The sequence below is a fragment of the Phodopus roborovskii genome, unplaced genomic scaffold (genome assembly GCF_943737965.1).
Source record: "Phodopus roborovskii unplaced genomic scaffold, PHOROB, whole genome shotgun sequence".
Taxonomy (NCBI): Eukaryota; Metazoa; Chordata; class Mammalia; order Rodentia; family Cricetidae; genus Phodopus; species Phodopus roborovskii.
The window spans coordinates 34,213,619-34,230,914 of NW_026126480.1; the positions used below are offsets into that span (position 1 = coordinate 34,213,619).

Sequence of the window (17,296 nt, forward strand, 5' to 3'; positions counted from 1 at the left end):
TCACAGAGCAAGTTTCAGGTCAGTGTGCAAAACAGAGAAAGCTACTGTCTCAACAAAGCAAAAGTGTCTTCCTTAGTGGGAAAGAGGCAATATGGTGTGTAACCAGCTTCTAAAGCAGCTAGTAAAAGTAAGCCTTTCTTTCCCCAATTCCAAATGAGAAAAAGGATCATGTTATACTACTTTATAGAGCTAACACCCAGATGAATTCTGTTTTATGATATGGAAAAAAAAAAAAAAAAAAAAAAAAACACCCACTTAGGACCAGGCAGATGCCACCTGAGGTTAAGGCTTGGCCAACTTCCCCTGTAAAGGGCCAGACTCCATGGGCTCTATTTAAATACCACTTAGCACAGAAAGGAAACAGTACAGACACATCAAATTAACATGTTCTAAATGGAGCTTACCTATTAAGTTCATCCTCCTTCCTGACACGGTCCTTTTCATCTCCAATTGCCAATACTCGGTATCTGAATAGGAGGCAGAAGAACATGCTGGTGGGGTAGGGTGGCCCTCCACAGAGCTGGTACTTGCTCATGGTGGCCATTCATTGCTGAAGGGTTGAATGTGCCAAACTAAGCTCACACAGAAACCATACAAGGTTTCACCCAAACAAGCCCATTCTTATATGACTGGAGGATTAGGGATTTCTTGCCTCTGCCCCCAGAGCTATGATTATAGAAAGGCCTACATGATCACCTGGCCCTTATGTAGGTACTCATGGAAACCAAATAGGAAGGTGCTAAGAGACTGAAGGCAGGAAGGATAGGTAGAGGGATGAAACTAATGGTGAGGAATGAGTTTTAATGATTTACTATGTTTACACATCACAAGTAATAACATACCACATATAACATTAGGGTACCTTATAAATAGATGCCATTATCATCTGTCAATAGGAAAATAAGTTAAGCTGGACATGATAATGAACACCTGTAATATAGTATCTGGGAGGATCTAGGAAGAGGATATGAATTCAAGGCCAGCCTGGCTACATGTAAGATCCTGCCTCAAAAAACAAATGAACCGCCAACAACAAAATGAGGGTTTGGGGGTTTGCTTTGGGGTATAACATTTGCCTGGTATATATAAATAAGGTCCTGACTTTACTCTCCAGCATTATGGAAACAAAAATAAATAAATTTTACAAATAAGTGACAATCTTGATGGCAGAAGAATAGAACGTTTCCTGTCTTCTCCGTGACTTTTATGCAGTATCACTTTACATCAAGTTCAAGTCAATGTAAATTCATGGAACTGTTAAAACCATAGGTTTCACCAAAAGGTTTCATTCTTTTGGTTTTCAGAAAACTAAAGTAAAACCTCAACTCTGCAATGGTAAATTTCACCTAACTTTTTTTTGACTTTTTCAGAAAATTCCATTTTTGTCATACGGGGAAGGCATGGAGATGAAGAGGCCTAACTTAACATCATGCAGGCTACAAGCTAGCAATACTGGGGCTAGGCGTCACACTTAGAATGGCCCTGAGTCCAGGAACCAATCAAATTTGAGACAAACAAGTACCAGATGTTCCGGAATGTTACAGATAGCTTATGTAACTTGTATAGAGGTTGCCAACTTCCTTGCAGCAATGCCAGCACCAGTCCCTGTTTGTCAAGACTCCTGTTGTCCCATTCCTGCTCAATCAGGAGTTCAAGCCCCACCTGAACCTGGAATTCCCCCACTTCCACATCCTTTATCCTTAAAAACCCTGCAACAACTGAGCTCAGGGCTCTCTGATCGAACCACTGAATCTGAACAGATGGAGGGTCCACGCTTGCAATAAAGGCTCCTGGCTTTTGCATATGAACTCAGACTCCTGGTGGTCTGGGGTAGGTGGGATTGGGATGGATGACTCATGACCTGGGCAAAACAGGTCTCCTATCCTGACTGGCCCACAGAGCACTTAGGGACAAAGTCAATGTTGTCAGCCACACCTGCCACTCACTTTTCCTCTAAGTATTTAGAGCTCTGTTTTTACATCCGTAACTATTTTCATTTAGGATTACAAGTGGCCTCTTGTTTGAATGCACATGTGTGGGAACATGAACCACAAGCATGGACACAGACACTGAGATACTGTCAAGAGTAAGCATAAACCACACAACTATGCGTGGGAATTCTAAAGAGTGCCTTACTGCCAAATAAGAGCAAAACCCAGAAAACAGCTACAGATAGCAGTGGTGACACATGCCCATAATCCTAAGGATCAAGAGGCTAAGACAGGAGGGATGCCCAGACTTAGACACTAGCCTGGGCTACATAGGTCTGTCTCGCCATAAACACACACACGCACGCACGCACGCGCAATTGCCATGTAGGTCTGAAAAAGTGGACACCATATTCATTACTAAGTGAACCTTAGAGTGTGATTGCCAAATCAAACACTGAGAGCAAAGGGAGACTATGAGTACAGGGAGGAGGAGGGAGAGGAGGAGAGATCTGTATCTGGATACTGCTGTGGAAACAGGCCTGGTTTACGCCCCTTCAGATTTTCCAACTTCTCCAACTATTCTCACAAATATGTTTTCACACAAGGGGCAAGCCAAGAGCATAAATAAGCTCTGTTATGACAACCACCTGGCATAGTTTCTGGCCCTGCTTAGTGTTCAAGCTTTGTGACCCTGGCCTGGAGACAGTGGCCTGTGCCTCCCTGGGACTGAAGCTGTGCAGGATGGATGCAGTTGTACTGGGATCTGTAGATGCCCATTTCCCTTTCTTTCATTTTATAGTCTCCTAAACAAGCTCAGCAAGAAGCACACACCAACACAGTATGGATTAGTTAGGTGGGCCTCAGGTTACCTGACATAAGGTGGTTCTTGGAGGGTCAATGCAAGACCAAGTATAGCCAGGCAAGCACTGTTCAGCTGGCTAATCTCTGCTACCCACCTAAGTACAAGGTTCCGTCCACTCAGGTCAACAAGGTACCTACTTGGCAAAGAGCTCCTGCAGTGTGTTGGGGATCTCAAGATTGGGGTTCCTCAGGCCAGAGCTGAACTTTTCTTTCAGCTTCTCCACAAATTCTTTAAACTCCTTGGCACAAACCTGAAATAAGAGTTTAGATGTTACACCTTCCATGGGAGGGAAGCTGTGCAAGCACCAAGGGCGCTGTGAAGAAACGCCTCTAGCAGCCATGCCCGCAAATACCACACCTGTTGTCTTCGCCACCCCCTCTCCTGAGTCTACTTGTCACTTGAGTGGTGAACACTCACTGCTATGCTAGGAATCTGGAGTCCATGGGGTCGAGTGACACCGACAGCTCTCATACCTGTAGCCCATCTTCCCCAGGCTGAGGGGAGATGCAAACAGGACCTGCACTGTCCCCACCATGCACATCGACATGCTAGCTGCCAGACACATGTTGCTCTGCTACCTCCTTACTCTCAGCTTGGATTTCCCTGGCTGCCCCGTGTTAAGTTGGCCTCTCCAGATCTTCCAGTCCCTCCTGCTCACCTGTGGGCTGCTGCCTCGTGCAGCCCACTATTACAGAGATAGCTCTACTCAGCCAGGGCAGAAGTACCAGGCCGCACAGCTACCTGACAGCAAACACACAGAGCAGCTTTCAAAAGCCTCTGCCTGCAACTTCTAAAGAGTTGCTTTGTTTTCTTAACAGGCCCCAAGCTCAACAACATTTTAAAGTACCAAGTCATACATGGCCATCTTTAAAATAATGCCTGGAGTCAGGGCCAATGGTCCTAAGCACTGACAAGCTGGCTCCATTTTGTAGGGTCCTGAGGGCTAGGCAGTCCCTCAGTGCCTATCTTTAGAGTATACTGGGCCCTGCCACTGCATAGGACCTACCTTTGGGTCTTCATAGTTGCCCTTTCGACTCATGAAATCTCCCACCAGTGCCTTATCCTGGTACACCTCTGCCAGGCAGACCCTGTGGGAAGGAAGATCCAGTGCTGTGAAGTTGTCCCCTCCTGTTCTCAACAATGGGAGCCAATGGCTTCAGCTCGCTGAGAGCTATCTATGGTCTACCTGAGCATAGTGGGACAACTAGCTTTGGGGGAATGAGCACCCTGTAGTGAGCTGCACCCAGTTCAAGTCAGGCTGGTCGAGGCTCACATTTTCCAGCTTGGCTTCTATCTTCCATGGGGAGGCTGAGGACAATGGCAGTCTCCCACAGCCCTACCCCATCACAGGGATTTGGATAGGACCAACAGAAGTGTGTGCATGAATTTTAAACTACTGTATGTACATCACCATTTACTACTATCAGAGTTCCTGTCCCCTGCCAGCCTGTCCATGTCTGTAAAGGTAGTGGAACCTGGCTTGCCCAAAGGGAAACAAAGTATATCAGAAAGGCCTAGCCAGCTAGTGCCTGCCATCTCTGCTGGGAAAAGAAAGGGCTGGGTCTAGATAGCTGTCTTTGGTTTTTCATCATCCTACTCCCAGGGGAGAAAATGACTTCAGCTCTAAGACACAAGCCAGGACAGAACCTGATGACTCTGGAACCCCCCCCCCTTTTTTTCCCCTCCCAGGGTATGCTGGAAGCAGGGAGCCCAAGGCTCAGAATTTATTCCCTGACAACTCTCTAATGCTCTGACACACCTCTTGACAGGTTTTTCTCTTCTAAAGAGTCAGGACTAGGAGGGCATTTTTCCTTCAAAGAATTCTTTCAGGTAGGAAATAAGAACATTCTACAAATAAGCAAAAGTGGTTTCACACAAGGAAGACCCGAGGCATGCAGTGTGGAGAGCCCACAGGGCTGGCCTCTCTACGGCCTGGATGACTGTCAGTGAACAGCAGTGCAGAAAAACTATGTGCCCTGGCTGACCTGAAACTCGAACAGTATAGGACATTCTTCTGTCCCTGCTACCCACCCAACTTAACTCTTGCACTGGTGGCATGCTGTGGGTACCTCCCAGCTTCACAGACTCTCTGGCCTTTTCTCTTTGATCCCCTTTGGAGGAAGCTGTGGAAGGGCCTAAAGGCCTGTAAGGAGATGATGGATTGGCTCTGCTATACCCACAAGGCCTGAGCCCCACCTGGAAGGACTTGGGGACAACCAGTTCTGCCATGGGGACATGATGTTCTTTGTTCAGTGATCCCGGGTCTGTACTACTTTTCCCAAGAGCGAGCTCCTTGAAGAGTCCTTAGGACTGGTCTGACCACAGCAGTGCCAGTCAATCCCTGCCCTCCATGCATAGGGATACCAAGACAGATGCACAGCAAGCCTCACTCTACACTTGCTCCCAAGGGTGAACTATAACAACATGTGCACGGATGTGCCCAGAACCACCTGGACAGCCACTGTACTTATCACACTCCAGCTGCAAATGTGGCTTACTTGTAGTTCATAAAGGCCTGGGGATTTTTGACTATGTAGCGAGCTCTTCGTCCAACCGAGTGAGATGTCTTATCCAAAGATTCTTCAAAAGTAGCATGCAAAATGTCTCGCACAACCTGCCAGGTGACAAATGGTCCTTTCACCTAGGCCAAACACAGAGTATGACAGTTAGTATCTGCAGAGCCCATATTCAGAACAGCTAACAGAAAGGAATGGGAATGAATGTGTCCTGGTAGCCTATTTTCCCAAGGAGGCTCAGAGAGTTCACCTCATGTTTCCCTACCTACAACCAATTGAGGCCTATGTACAGAAAAACAGGGCAAGTCCTCAATGTCGTATGGGACTGCGCTTTCTGGTAAGCACTGTAAGGGAGCCCTGGGTATCAGGTAAGGTTAAGTGAATGGTAAATGTGCTCTGGGAGAGTTTTGTTTCTTTCTTTTGGTATTGAAATAGGCTCCTCTCTGGGTAGTCAGGGCTGGCCTGGAACTCCTGATTCCTAGGATCAAAAGTGTGCATCACCTTGCTGGGTAGGTGAGAGTTTCAAACACTGATACATTCAGTATATTATTTGCCCTATATCACATCATCTTCCAATATATGTATTGGAAGAAAAAGAATGAACTAAGATAGCAGACTCAGAACATATTAGAAAGTAATACACAGGAAAGGGTTAAAGACAGATACTTTTCCTAACAATGCTGACTGGTGGCTACCATGTTCTATAGAGGAGTGGGGGGAGCTATGTGATGGGGGGGGGATACATTCCTGGCCACCAGTGTTGTTATCTTCCTTAGCGAAAAATAGGGTTGGAATTTAGGAGAGTGGGGTACAAGGATTAGAGACAAATGAATCAGAACAGGGATGGAAAAAGCAATGCGGGCCCTAACTGGCTTCTCCTGGTTGCCATACTGGTGACCAGGACACAATCAGCCTTTAGGAAGTGCTCTATTTGCTGACATGGAGCTTAAGTCCTGCTGGCCTCTATAAAGGAGCATGGGTTTGCTTATGTCTCATTGCACACCATGCCAGCAGGAAACACAGAGCCAGGGGTCATGAAGTGCTGTGGGAATGTGAAACAGTTTTGGCTGGGCTGTAGAACCTGTCACCATTAGAAGCAAGGAAGGGTTTGCTGACTGAAAACAAGGCAGGGAAGATACAGTGAGTGTGGAAGACAAGTATGTAGGGCTATGGCCAGGAAATGCCAAGTGTCTTTGCCTTAGGGTACAACTAAGGGCCCAGGGGTACCAAACTACAGAGCCAAGGTGGAAATCAGGAGTTTATGGTGCAGAATACACAAGCCACTACAGTCAGACAACACAGAAGGAATGGGTGGCAGACAAGAGCAAAATGGCTTGACCTGCTCCACTGCAGTCAGGCAGAAGTGCACATGCATCTAACTGAGGGTTGGGAGAATGTGCAGGCTGGTAGTGCAAGTATATAGGATTCTGGGAGATACTTTTTTGGGCAGCTGTTGGTAGTGGGTAATAAGCCCAGAGCCATAGCTCTCACAGCATAACAAAGGGATGCTCCTAAGGGGACTCAGTGATGGCAGGTACCTTGGTATTGAGGACATTGCTGGCAATTCGGCAGAGCATTAACAACCCATCCTCCTGCATGGACCAGGAGACACGCAGCCGGGTCATCATACGGAGGGCGTTCTGGTCAGCCTCATCTTGGTATCGCAGCTTTTTGCTTTTAGCTCCTGGTTGTTCTCCTAGGAACACACAAGGGGGGGGGGGGGAGGAGAGGGGCCTTCAGCAACTGGCTTGAACCAGCTTTTCTTCCAGAGAAGAAGGGCCCCAACCACATTGGTAAGAAATGGCCAAGCCTACCAGCTATTAGACAATGCCCATTTACAAACAAGCAAACCATGAAGGGCAGTTCTTTTACCCATTTTTCTTTGGCTGAATGTCATGGGTTCAGGTTAGGCAGTATGAACATGGGACTCACAGCCAGAGAAATGTGACAGGAGGCCCATGATCATGGAATCCATTGGTTCCACCATCCTGAAGCATCTAGCCTGATAGAAAGATAGAGCGTGGTCTTTTGAAGACAGTTACAGTGACAATTAGGTGGCAGCAGCTTTGAGGGTTGGGGCAGGGTTTTCCAGAAGTTTTGAACCAGTGTCCAATATATGGTATGGTTTTCCCCATAGCCAAGTGGGAGTCAAGGAGTGGAGAGGAATAGTTCTATTCACAATCATTCTAGTGACCTACTAAGAAAATTTTAGTTTCTGTTTCTAGGACCTAAAAGTTTTGCTTCCAGAGTGGGGAGGGAGTGTTCATGCTAGGAGCCAGAACAAATTTTCCATTGAATGGGAAGCTCATACTTCTCCTTGTCACTCTGGGTTTCTGATGCCAACAAGCTAAGAAAGGACTAACAATGTTGGGAAGGGTGATTGATCCAGATTACCAAGGGGAAACTGGACTGACTTTCCACAATCAAGGTAAAAAAGAGTATGTCTGGAGTGCAGTGGTTCTCAACCTGTGGGTTGTAACTCCTTTAGCAAACTATCTAAAAAATATTTACATTATGATTCATAACAGTAGCAAAATTACAGCCAAATGAAATAACAATTAAATAACTTTATGGTGGGGGGGGGTCTATAAAACAAAAAATAAAAGACCCAGAGACTGATATTGGGTTTCAAGCTTCAAGCTGAGGATCAAAAAAGCAAATCAGCCAAGCCACTAGCTCTACCTCTACCTCTATCTCAGGCTGTAAGGGCTGGCTGGTTCTGTCTCCACAAGCTCTCACCAACCTCAGACTCCTGCCTCTCCTCAGCATGGCTGGAGAATCAATGCCTTCCTATCCTCAATGTGGCTGGAGAATGACTTCCAGCTCTAAGACCCTGTTCCTGTCTTAAATATCTCTCATGACTCCTGGGATTAAAGGTGTGAGCTCTGTTACTCTTTTAGACTGATTTAATCTCCCGTAGCCCTGGGTGGCCTTGAACTTAGAGAGGTCCATCTGCCTTTGTCTCCTAAATCCTGGATTAAAGGTGTGTGACACCACTGCCTGGTTTCTATGGCTAACTAGTATGGCTGGCTTTGCTATTTTCATCTCCAGTGGGTTTAATAAATCATAAACAATTTATCACCACAAAGGGTCACCAAACCACTACTTTAGAGCATCTCTTGGTGCTGTGACTACAGCCAATGGGGAAACTACAGCCTAACTCAGGCAGGATGACAAACAGCACAGACCCTTCAGGAATAGAGGTATGGGTCACTCCTTTAGGAAAAGAACCAAGACCTGCTGAGGGTGAAGGAAATACAGAACTGGTAGCAGAATGAAGCTTGCCCCCTCTGCCTGCTTGCTTTCATTTACCAAGTCCAATTCTTTTCCAGCATTAGAGCCTACTTTGGATTCCAGTGTAAACTGAAGATGAGTTGACATTTATCCTCATGGACTAAACAACTGGATTCAGGTAGACAGCCATTGTTGGACTAGCTGCACCACCACCTGTAAGCCACTCTAATAAATCCCCTTTCTACATTCATTCTGTACACCTATTCCTCTCATCATCCAGCAATCTACGATTGCTTCCACTGGGTTGCCAAATCCTCCGAAGGTGCCTTATGTAGATGTTTCCACAACAAACATGTTCACAGAGTAAGTGGGGTAACCAACAGCAGCTGCTGAGCCCCCAAATATCTGTATGCCTGTGACCTTGGAGTGCACGCAGATTCTTACGCACTACAGGGATAGCAAAACCTATGCCCTAGGACTGTCTTGAAGACTAAAGCAATGGTATAAAACATGTCTTGGGGTCAGCAAGGTAAAAATGGCTCAGCAGGTAAAGTTGTTTGCCATCAGGTCTAACAACCTGTATATCCTAGACCCCACAAAGTAGAAGGAGAGTACTCTGGTATTTGCCATCTGACCTCTACACATTCACTATGACTTGCGTGCACACACACATGCACACAAGTGTGTTACATGAACACAAATATAGGTAAATGTAAAAATATTAAAAGAACAACAAAAACACCTCCTGCAAAGTCCACCTTGAGGGTGACGTGACTGCCACTTGGTGGGGAAGCCTCTGAGACGGACAGTAAAGTGTGCCTGAGTGTGTTCCACAGGCTGAGGCTCTGATGGAATAGAAAGGAGGGAGCTACTAGCACAGGCAGCACAGCATCTCTGCCTCCTGTATGCCCGAAAGTGAGGCCCTCTCTACCACATGTCCCCTGCCATGAAGCTCTGTCTCTTCAGCCCAGAAACAGACTGTGGACCGAACCTCTCAAACTCAGTCAAATATATCCTTCCTTTCTGAAATGGTTGATAAAGGTATTGTCAGAGAAAACAAAAACACAAAGTGCCTGCTATATAACTAAGAGCAGTTGACAGCACCATCATATATTCACACAGTGGGGAGCCTTGGGTTAGGATCCATATATATATAAATCAAGCCACTGCATTTTCCCTTAGAGAAATACTGGTCTATATACTGGTCTTTCATGTATCTCTAAGAGGCTAAGTTGAAGGCTATGTCAAGTGATGGGATGTTTATTATTGATGCCAGCAACACAAACCAATAAAGTAATTCTTGCTTAAATACTTTTCTCTGAAGATTCTGCAGCCAGTTGATGTATATGACACACTTAGGGATCAGTCCCCTCAGCACTCACTTCCATTAGAAATATGACTCAGATGAGACTAGAAAATGCCAAGGAGGACTGTGCTAGTTCTGAAGGAACAGTGCAGGTTTAAATGATTCCCAGCTTCCTCCTAGTTACACTTCTGCAGGACTGAGCTTGGCCGGATGAGCAGGGGCAGACCCTCAAAAGCAAACCAAGAGAAGAGAGGGATGTTGTTTAGACGACAAGGGTCTTGCTAGGAAGATTTCCCAGGTGAGATGAAATCAGTAACCTGGCGGGACAGTGGTGGCACACACCTTTAATCCCAGCACTTGGGAGGCAGAAGCAGGCAGATCTCTCTGAGTTCAAAACCAGCCTGGTCTACAAGACCTAGTTCCAGGACAGGCTCCAAAGCCACAGAGAAACCCTGTCTCAAAACACAAACAAACAAAAAGAATCTTGCTAAACCATAAACTTGCTAAAGAGAAAGGCTGGCAAAGAACAAAGACAGAGAAAACTGAGGAAATGGGTTCATTCTTAGATGGGCTAGGGACACAGCAAGTCAGGGCTGCAGACAGGGAAAATGGACACTTTGCAGGATGAATCTGCCCTGTGGGAGTAACACTGCAATATGTTGTGGACATACAACAAGACCCAGGTCATGAACACCCCCAGATACCTCTTCTTCTTCGCTTGATCTTCCTGATAGGCTCCTTCTTCAGCCGCTTCCGCTTCTGGCTCTTCCCACCACGCACTTTCCGGTTCCTGCCAGAGGTAGGTTCTCGGTCCAGTTCAAACTGTTCCTCCTTGTCAGCGCAGAGCTCAGCATCAGCTCTCCCCTCTGACCAGAGCGGCAAACGGCCACTGCCTAGAAATAATCAGAAGATACAACTGCTTGGAACAGCCCCTGTAGAGGCCCCACAGGTCAGCAGAATCCACAGTAGTGCTGGCCTAAACTAGCCTCTTAGTTGGCACTCAGCACACATACCTCCAGATCCAAGTGGCATTGGGCGTTTAGACAAGAATGTCTGGAGTCTTCCTGTAAGCCCATTCTCAGGGGTGTTGTTCTGAAAGGTAAGCACAGCACTGGGATGAGATGAGAACTTCCATGGCTCTCTACAGCCATTCTGTTCCTGCACAAGCCCCCCTTGTGGAGGAATTAAGCCATCAGACTTTCTGTGCATCTCTAAAAAAGGAGCACCCATGCATTGGACAAAGTAAGCCAGAAACCAATGGGACAGCAAACTCTAGGCCAGTCAGATATATTTGTACGTCCCCTCTTAACACTGGCCTCTCAAACTCAGAAGTCCCGGGTGGCAGGAGAATAGTGACAATGGCTGCAGGTGCTGGGGTAGAATGTTCCCAGGAGCCTACCTTTCTGGCTTTGTTGATAATGTAGCTGGTCCAGACCCAGTTGCGCTTCAGGTGTGCATAGAAGCTAGAGTCCAGCCCAGCAGCTCCCAGCCCATCTCCAGGGACTAAGCCTTCATCCACAACTTCTCGGCTCCCCCTGAGACAAGGCAAATAGACAAAGAGCCCTTCCTGCTAAGACAAGCACCTTCATATAGAGTGGGAGAACTTCTGTGTGTATGTGTCACAGTGTTCATTACCCCGGACAGTAATGAGCAGGCAGAAAGAAAGAGCTTGGAATGCTAGGTTGGGAAGTTGTTAATTTTTCAGAAATCAAATTAAATAAATAAATAAATAAATTGATTTTCATATAAAATTGTCAGCTTCTAAATTCTGACATGGATGGGATTTCAGAAAATGTTATGTTCAGAAACTTGTCTAGGGACAGACATTGTCTATGGCAATCAAACTGCTGCCTCTGGTTTCCAGCCTAAGGTATTAGCCAAAGCTAGGGCCACAAAGGTGGGTGTCATGGCAGGGTCAGCTTTCAGGGGGGTGGTACGCACGTGGTGTACTCCAGCATGGCACACTTGCGCTCCAGGTTGTGCTTATCCATGGCGCTCTCCTGCTCCTTCCGCAAGTTGCCTTCTGGGTCACTGCCCTGATCAGCACAGATCTTCTGTGCACAAGGGCAACGTACCACACCTAGACAACCAAAGCAGTGCTCAGTGACATGTTTCCTGCCAGCTTCTGGCAGCCAGAGGGAGAGTGAAGAGAGCATGCTTGGTCTGTGAGGTGTCCCTTCCCTATGGAGAGGGAGTCATGGTCCCAGGTGAAGCCCTTCTCACAATGTCGTATAGAGAGAGGTGGGGAGGGAACAGACTAAGAAGGTGAAAGCCACAGCAGAGGACCTCTGAAGGGATGTCTATTGGTGCAGTTTGTTAAGGATGGGAGGCAAGCGGCAACCAGAGAGAGGAAGCCTCCTTCCTGGTTGACTGTCATACAGACACTGGTGTGATGGCAGGGTCAGTGAGTATAGCGAAGTGGGGAGCTCAGGCAGCTTTCTTGGCTAGAATGGTACCTAAGATTCTATGTTCAGCTTCACTTCCCCCTACACACGTATGCTGACAGTTCTGGTGTAGAAGACCAGGAACTGAGGCTCAAGGGTTATCATCTGTTTGAGTGGACATGTGACATTTAGGTTACATATTAAAGATGCCCACCAACATATTTGTTAAGAATTCCCTCTCTGAAAGCAAAAAACAAAACAAAACAAAAAACAAAACCATCACAGCAGTGGGTAATAGAGAGAACAAGCAGGGTACAAGTGGGGAAAGAGTAAAAACAGGGGGCTTTAATTAGGGCAGGGGAACAGGGGATAAATACAGAAGAAGGAGGGTATAATAAAATTCGTCTGAAAAGGTTATAAGGAATTATCTAAGAATACCTACAATGATGAAAGTCCGTGTACGTATGCATACACTTTAACAAAAATCCCAACACCAGGGGTGAGAAGCCCTCTTTTGAGTTGTTATCCAAGGTTGCCTAAGACATTTCTGAAACATTATAGGCCATTGATGTTGCCTTGGTTACCTCTCAGAGGTGGAAGGTAAGTCCCTAATGCTGAAGACTCCATGTACTTTGGACAGAGGAACTAGAGGTCCTTGAGCTGGATTTGATCTGAAAGCCTGGCCCTAAGGACTAGCTTTCATGGTACCAAAAGGCATCATACAAGCTTTCAGCTATGATGCTTATAAACCTTATCAATGGCCAGCATAGCATGATAAGCCTAAGGGTGCAGTAGTGGCAGACACACCTTGGCAGCAACCAACAACTCTCTAATTGGATTTGAGGCCTGCCCAGCAAGAGAAAAATCATCCCTAGTACTAGAAACCTAGCCAACTACCCAGGGCTAGAAGTCATATATCTTGGAGGAGAACCCATAATCACTCCTTACTGACATAATCCCTAACCAAACTCTAAATACTTATCTATACTTAACTCACATATAACTACAGCTCTCATACATGATCAAGGAGAATCTCTTTTAAATACAGACCATTATAGCAAACTACAGACAACCCCAAATAGCACCAACTGGCACACCTACAGCATAACTCAGGCACTGAGGCTCAGGGGTCACTGTGGAAAAGAGAATGGAAAGACTAAGAGCCAGGAGAACAGGTAGTTTGTTGGGAGATGAAGCCTCACCAACATGGCTGCCTATAAAAGACCGGAATGAGGATGGCACCACACTAATGTGGAAGGGGAGGAGCAAAGTTCATGAGGCCTTAACCCTAAACAAAGAACAACAGGCAGCTAAGGAGTGCTGAGAGCAGGAGAAAGCATCTTCCCAGGGAAGAGCACACCAACTGGTTATCCAATATGAAATGATCACCCCTGAAAACATATACACACAAGTAACATCACATAACTGAGCAAGTCTCATTTATACATTTAGGAATGAATACACATACGCACGTGCGTACGCACGCACGCATACACAAATATATATTAAACAATTAAAGAAAAAGCCAAGAATTTGAGAGAGAGCAAGAGATGGGGTACATAACAGATGCTGGAGAAAACAAGAGGGAATGATGCAATTATAATGTCAAAAAATAGGGGTTGGAGAGATGGTTCAGCAGTTAAGAGTACTGGCTGGTCTTCCAGAGAACCCAGGTTCAATTCCCAGCACCCACATGGTAGTTCACAACTGTCCAGTTCCAGGGGTGGGTCTGACATCTTCACACCAATGCACATAACAATGAATTTAAATAAATTATTAAAAAAAAACCTCAAAAATTAAAAGTATACTAAAAATAAATAAAATTTAAAAACAAAAAACAAATGCTCTCCCTGGACAGGGAATAGCACTTTAACATGCCATCCAGGTAATCTGTGTGCCTGCTGACATTTCAGACACCCCTATTTCACTGGACGACTGTGTCCTATGACATACTGCTTCTCCACATTACTTGGGGCAAAACCTCCTCAAATGTTTGCTGAGGAAAGGGACAATGGATGGCTGATTAATGACTGCAATAAACCTGTGACATCTCTGATCATCTAAGAGGGACAAAAAAATTCAACTGTCAGGCCTGAGAAACTTGCAAATTATGTACTGGTTCATAACATTTTACACAGGGGAATTAGAGAGCTTTAAAAATCTACAGTGGCCTCAGATTACAACACTCAGCTCAGCAGTGGTCTCCTTAGGGGAGTCTGAGCCTTGTTGTCAAGCTCTGCAGTCTACACCCCATGTGTCCCTTTATCACACTCTGGGTCTCTCTTGAACTCCTCCCTACGACACAAGTGCCAAAAAGACAAGAAGTGATGATGGCCTGAATCAGATGCTGGATAAATACCTACTTGTATAGTCTTGTTCAGATTGAATGTTTAGGTATGGAGGGGGCAGGAGCCTCCCATTTCAAGGCCCAACACAGGGCCTTACAAGGAGTCCCAGGGATACCCTGGGCTTATGGGAGTGGTCTGAATGACAATGGACTGAATGGACACCAGGCTCTCTTCTGACTCTGCAGCCTTAATCACACCAAAGGGAAAAGAAGCAAGGGGCCCAGCAAACCAGGCAGGGTACCTAGTGGGGTATTGAGGCAGATACACTGCAGGTCAAACCAGTAGCTTTCCACATCCTGCATGGAGTCCAAAACGTAGAGACGTCTCTCAAAAGGCCGGCTGCTGTGGGCCAGGTTGTAATGTGGGTCACAGATGGTGGTGTCGACAATGACTGCGTTCTTCTTCAGGAAAACGAAGACCTGCAGGAGACGCCCATCAGGAGAGGAAGCACACAAGCATCGGCACCACGATGCTTCAGGTTGACAGTCAAGCCCGCCTAACTGGGCTGGAAGGCACTACCTGGTCTTTATCCTGGAACTTCTCTGTGGGTCCAAACTGGAGCAACCCCATGTAGCACAGCCGCTGCAGGTTCTCCACCACCGAGAAAACATACCGCCTAGAACAGAAGGCAGCTGGTTCCCACCACACACTGCACAGAGCTCTGAGGCCAGGAAAAGGGATGAACTGTTCCTCTTTCTTATCTAGTCCCCCAGGACACTGAGGTCCACAGTCACCCTGGGGCTTGATTTGGAAGACAAGGTAACAAACCAAAAACCCGCAGGAGCTGCAATTCTTTTGCAGTAAATTTTACTTACTAAAATCAAGTAGTAAGTGTACCAGCTCATGTCTTTGGTGAATAAACTACTGAGAACTTTGAGGCTGTGCAGCCTCGCAGGCAACACTTTTTACTTTCCCCAGGACTGAGTGAGCATCTGGGACCTACCTTCTGGGATTCACTCTCACCTCTTATACAGGAGCTGCTGCCGGATGTGCCTGGGGAGGAAGCGGATCAACGTGTGCTTCTTCAGAGGGTCATTTAGAAAATCCTCCAGGTTGTCCACCTACAGAGGTCATCTGCAGGTTCAGCTCAGCCACAAGGCTCATGAGAAAGCACTTAATATTATGACTTCTCCATGTCTGCCTTGAGTCTCTCTACCTACCCTCTCGGCTCACCCAGCACACACAAAAGGGTAATAAAACACACTGGGCCTGCAAGAAGGCACACAGCTAGCTGCTAAAACCCCTCCAGGAGGCAAAGGAAACACACTCCCAGCAGAGAAGGATGATTGCTAACCCCCTAAGGTCAGTGATTTTGCCTGAGGGGAAGTTTCTGGAGGTATCCATTCACACACCCACCAAAACTGTGCATCAACATTTCACCTGTTAAAGCAAGAATTAGAACCTCAAAATCCCCAAGTAGAAAATATTGTTAAACTGTGTCAGTGAAGAGGACACATGAGTATAATTGCAATTCAGTTAAGGACACACACACACACACAACCAGTGAATAACTCTGAGCGATAAGGTTTTGGGGTCATTTCTATTTGTTCCTTTTTAGACATTTACCAAGCTTATAAAAAGTGTTTTTGCAGGCTGGAGAGATGGCTCAGGGGTTAAGAGCATTGTTTGCTCTACCAGAAGACCTGGGTTCAATTCCCAGCACCCACATGGCAGCTCACAGCTGTCTGTAACTCCTCTTCCAGAGGATCTGGTTCCCCATACAGACATACTTGCTGACACAACACCAATGCATATAAAATAAATTAAAAAGTGTGTTGCTGTTGCATCACATTTATTTATCTTCTTACCTAGCTAATGATAAGCTATCTGAAGTACATACACATTATTACCCATCTACTCCACTGACTCACTTATCAATTCTCATCTACGCAAAATAACACATATTTAAAATGTTTTCCCTTGACTGACCATCTTGCTGTCCACTACCCACTATCCTTCTACTCATCCATCAACTGAACTCCCAGTACTTTCTTTCCCTCGGTCATGTGAGAATAGGCTTCCTGCCTACCACCCCCACATATGACATGGCCTTGAGTCACAGGTACCTTGTAGCTCACTTGAACAACTTGGACAAAGATGGAGAGGGGCAGGCAGAGAAGAATGTCACTGACAAGAGCCCAGCCAAAGCCAAAGTCCCTGTGGATTGGGATGGGAGGGACGTAGCGCATCCACGAGATTTCATCCACATATACTAAGAAAAAGTCAAAAGTCAAAGAGTTAATACAAGCAGATGGTGAATGCCCAGGAGAAAACTGTCTCTCCCTGTCCTCTCCTAGTACAGGCCTGTGGCTCTCAGTTACATCTCCTCTTACATCCCCCACCCCCACCCCCAGGTGCAGGCCAGTAGCTCTCACCTATCTCTGTGGAGAGTTCCATTTCTGCCTCCCAGGAGCCACTTTCTGTGTTGTCTCTGGCTTCAGAGGTGTCCCAGTCATTTCCAGAGGAGGGCTGGGCCCCTGGTCTGCTGGACTCCTGCTTCCCTGTTTTCCTCTCACTGTGGTAAGTAGGCTGCTCCCCAGTGTGGCCTGCAGGATGCCCGTAGACCAGGTACCACAAGAACAGGTGCATCACCCGAAGGCGGGGCATCTTGGGAAGGAACCCTATGGAGCGCCCAAGACCAGGAACTGCAGGGAGAGAGGATGGGCAATGCTTGAGAAAACCCAGATATGTCTAGTCCAGTTTATTCCACAGCTA

General features: G+C 46.5%; 1 protein-coding gene across 2 annotated transcripts in view; it reads right to left on the bottom strand.

Annotated features, from left to right (window-relative positions):
• Positions 1 to 17,296, bottom strand: part of Gtf3c1 (general transcription factor IIIC subunit 1) — a 64,022-nt gene that overhangs the window by 10,299 nt on the left and 36,427 nt on the right. For both annotated transcript variants that reach the window (XM_051192907.1, XM_051192906.1), the window contains exons 15-28: positions 16,957 to 17,226; positions 16,648 to 16,793; positions 15,545 to 15,642; positions 15,101 to 15,197; positions 14,823 to 15,000; positions 11,791 to 11,929; positions 11,249 to 11,384; positions 10,863 to 10,941; positions 10,554 to 10,742; positions 6,848 to 7,005; positions 5,292 to 5,434; positions 3,800 to 3,881; positions 2,931 to 3,043; positions 405 to 467 (exon numbers count right to left, since the gene is read on the bottom strand). In XM_051192907.1, coding sequence (XP_051048864.1) covers positions 405 to 467; positions 2,931 to 3,043; positions 3,800 to 3,881; positions 5,292 to 5,434; positions 6,848 to 7,005; positions 10,554 to 10,742; positions 10,863 to 10,941; positions 11,249 to 11,384; positions 11,791 to 11,929; positions 14,823 to 15,000; positions 15,101 to 15,197; positions 15,545 to 15,642; positions 16,648 to 16,793; positions 16,957 to 17,226 — 1,891 coding nt within the window. The remainder of the gene's footprint in view (positions 1 to 404; positions 468 to 2,930; positions 3,044 to 3,799; positions 3,882 to 5,291; positions 5,435 to 6,847; positions 7,006 to 10,553; positions 10,743 to 10,862; positions 10,942 to 11,248; positions 11,385 to 11,790; positions 11,930 to 14,822; positions 15,001 to 15,100; positions 15,198 to 15,544; positions 15,643 to 16,647; positions 16,794 to 16,956; positions 17,227 to 17,296) is intronic.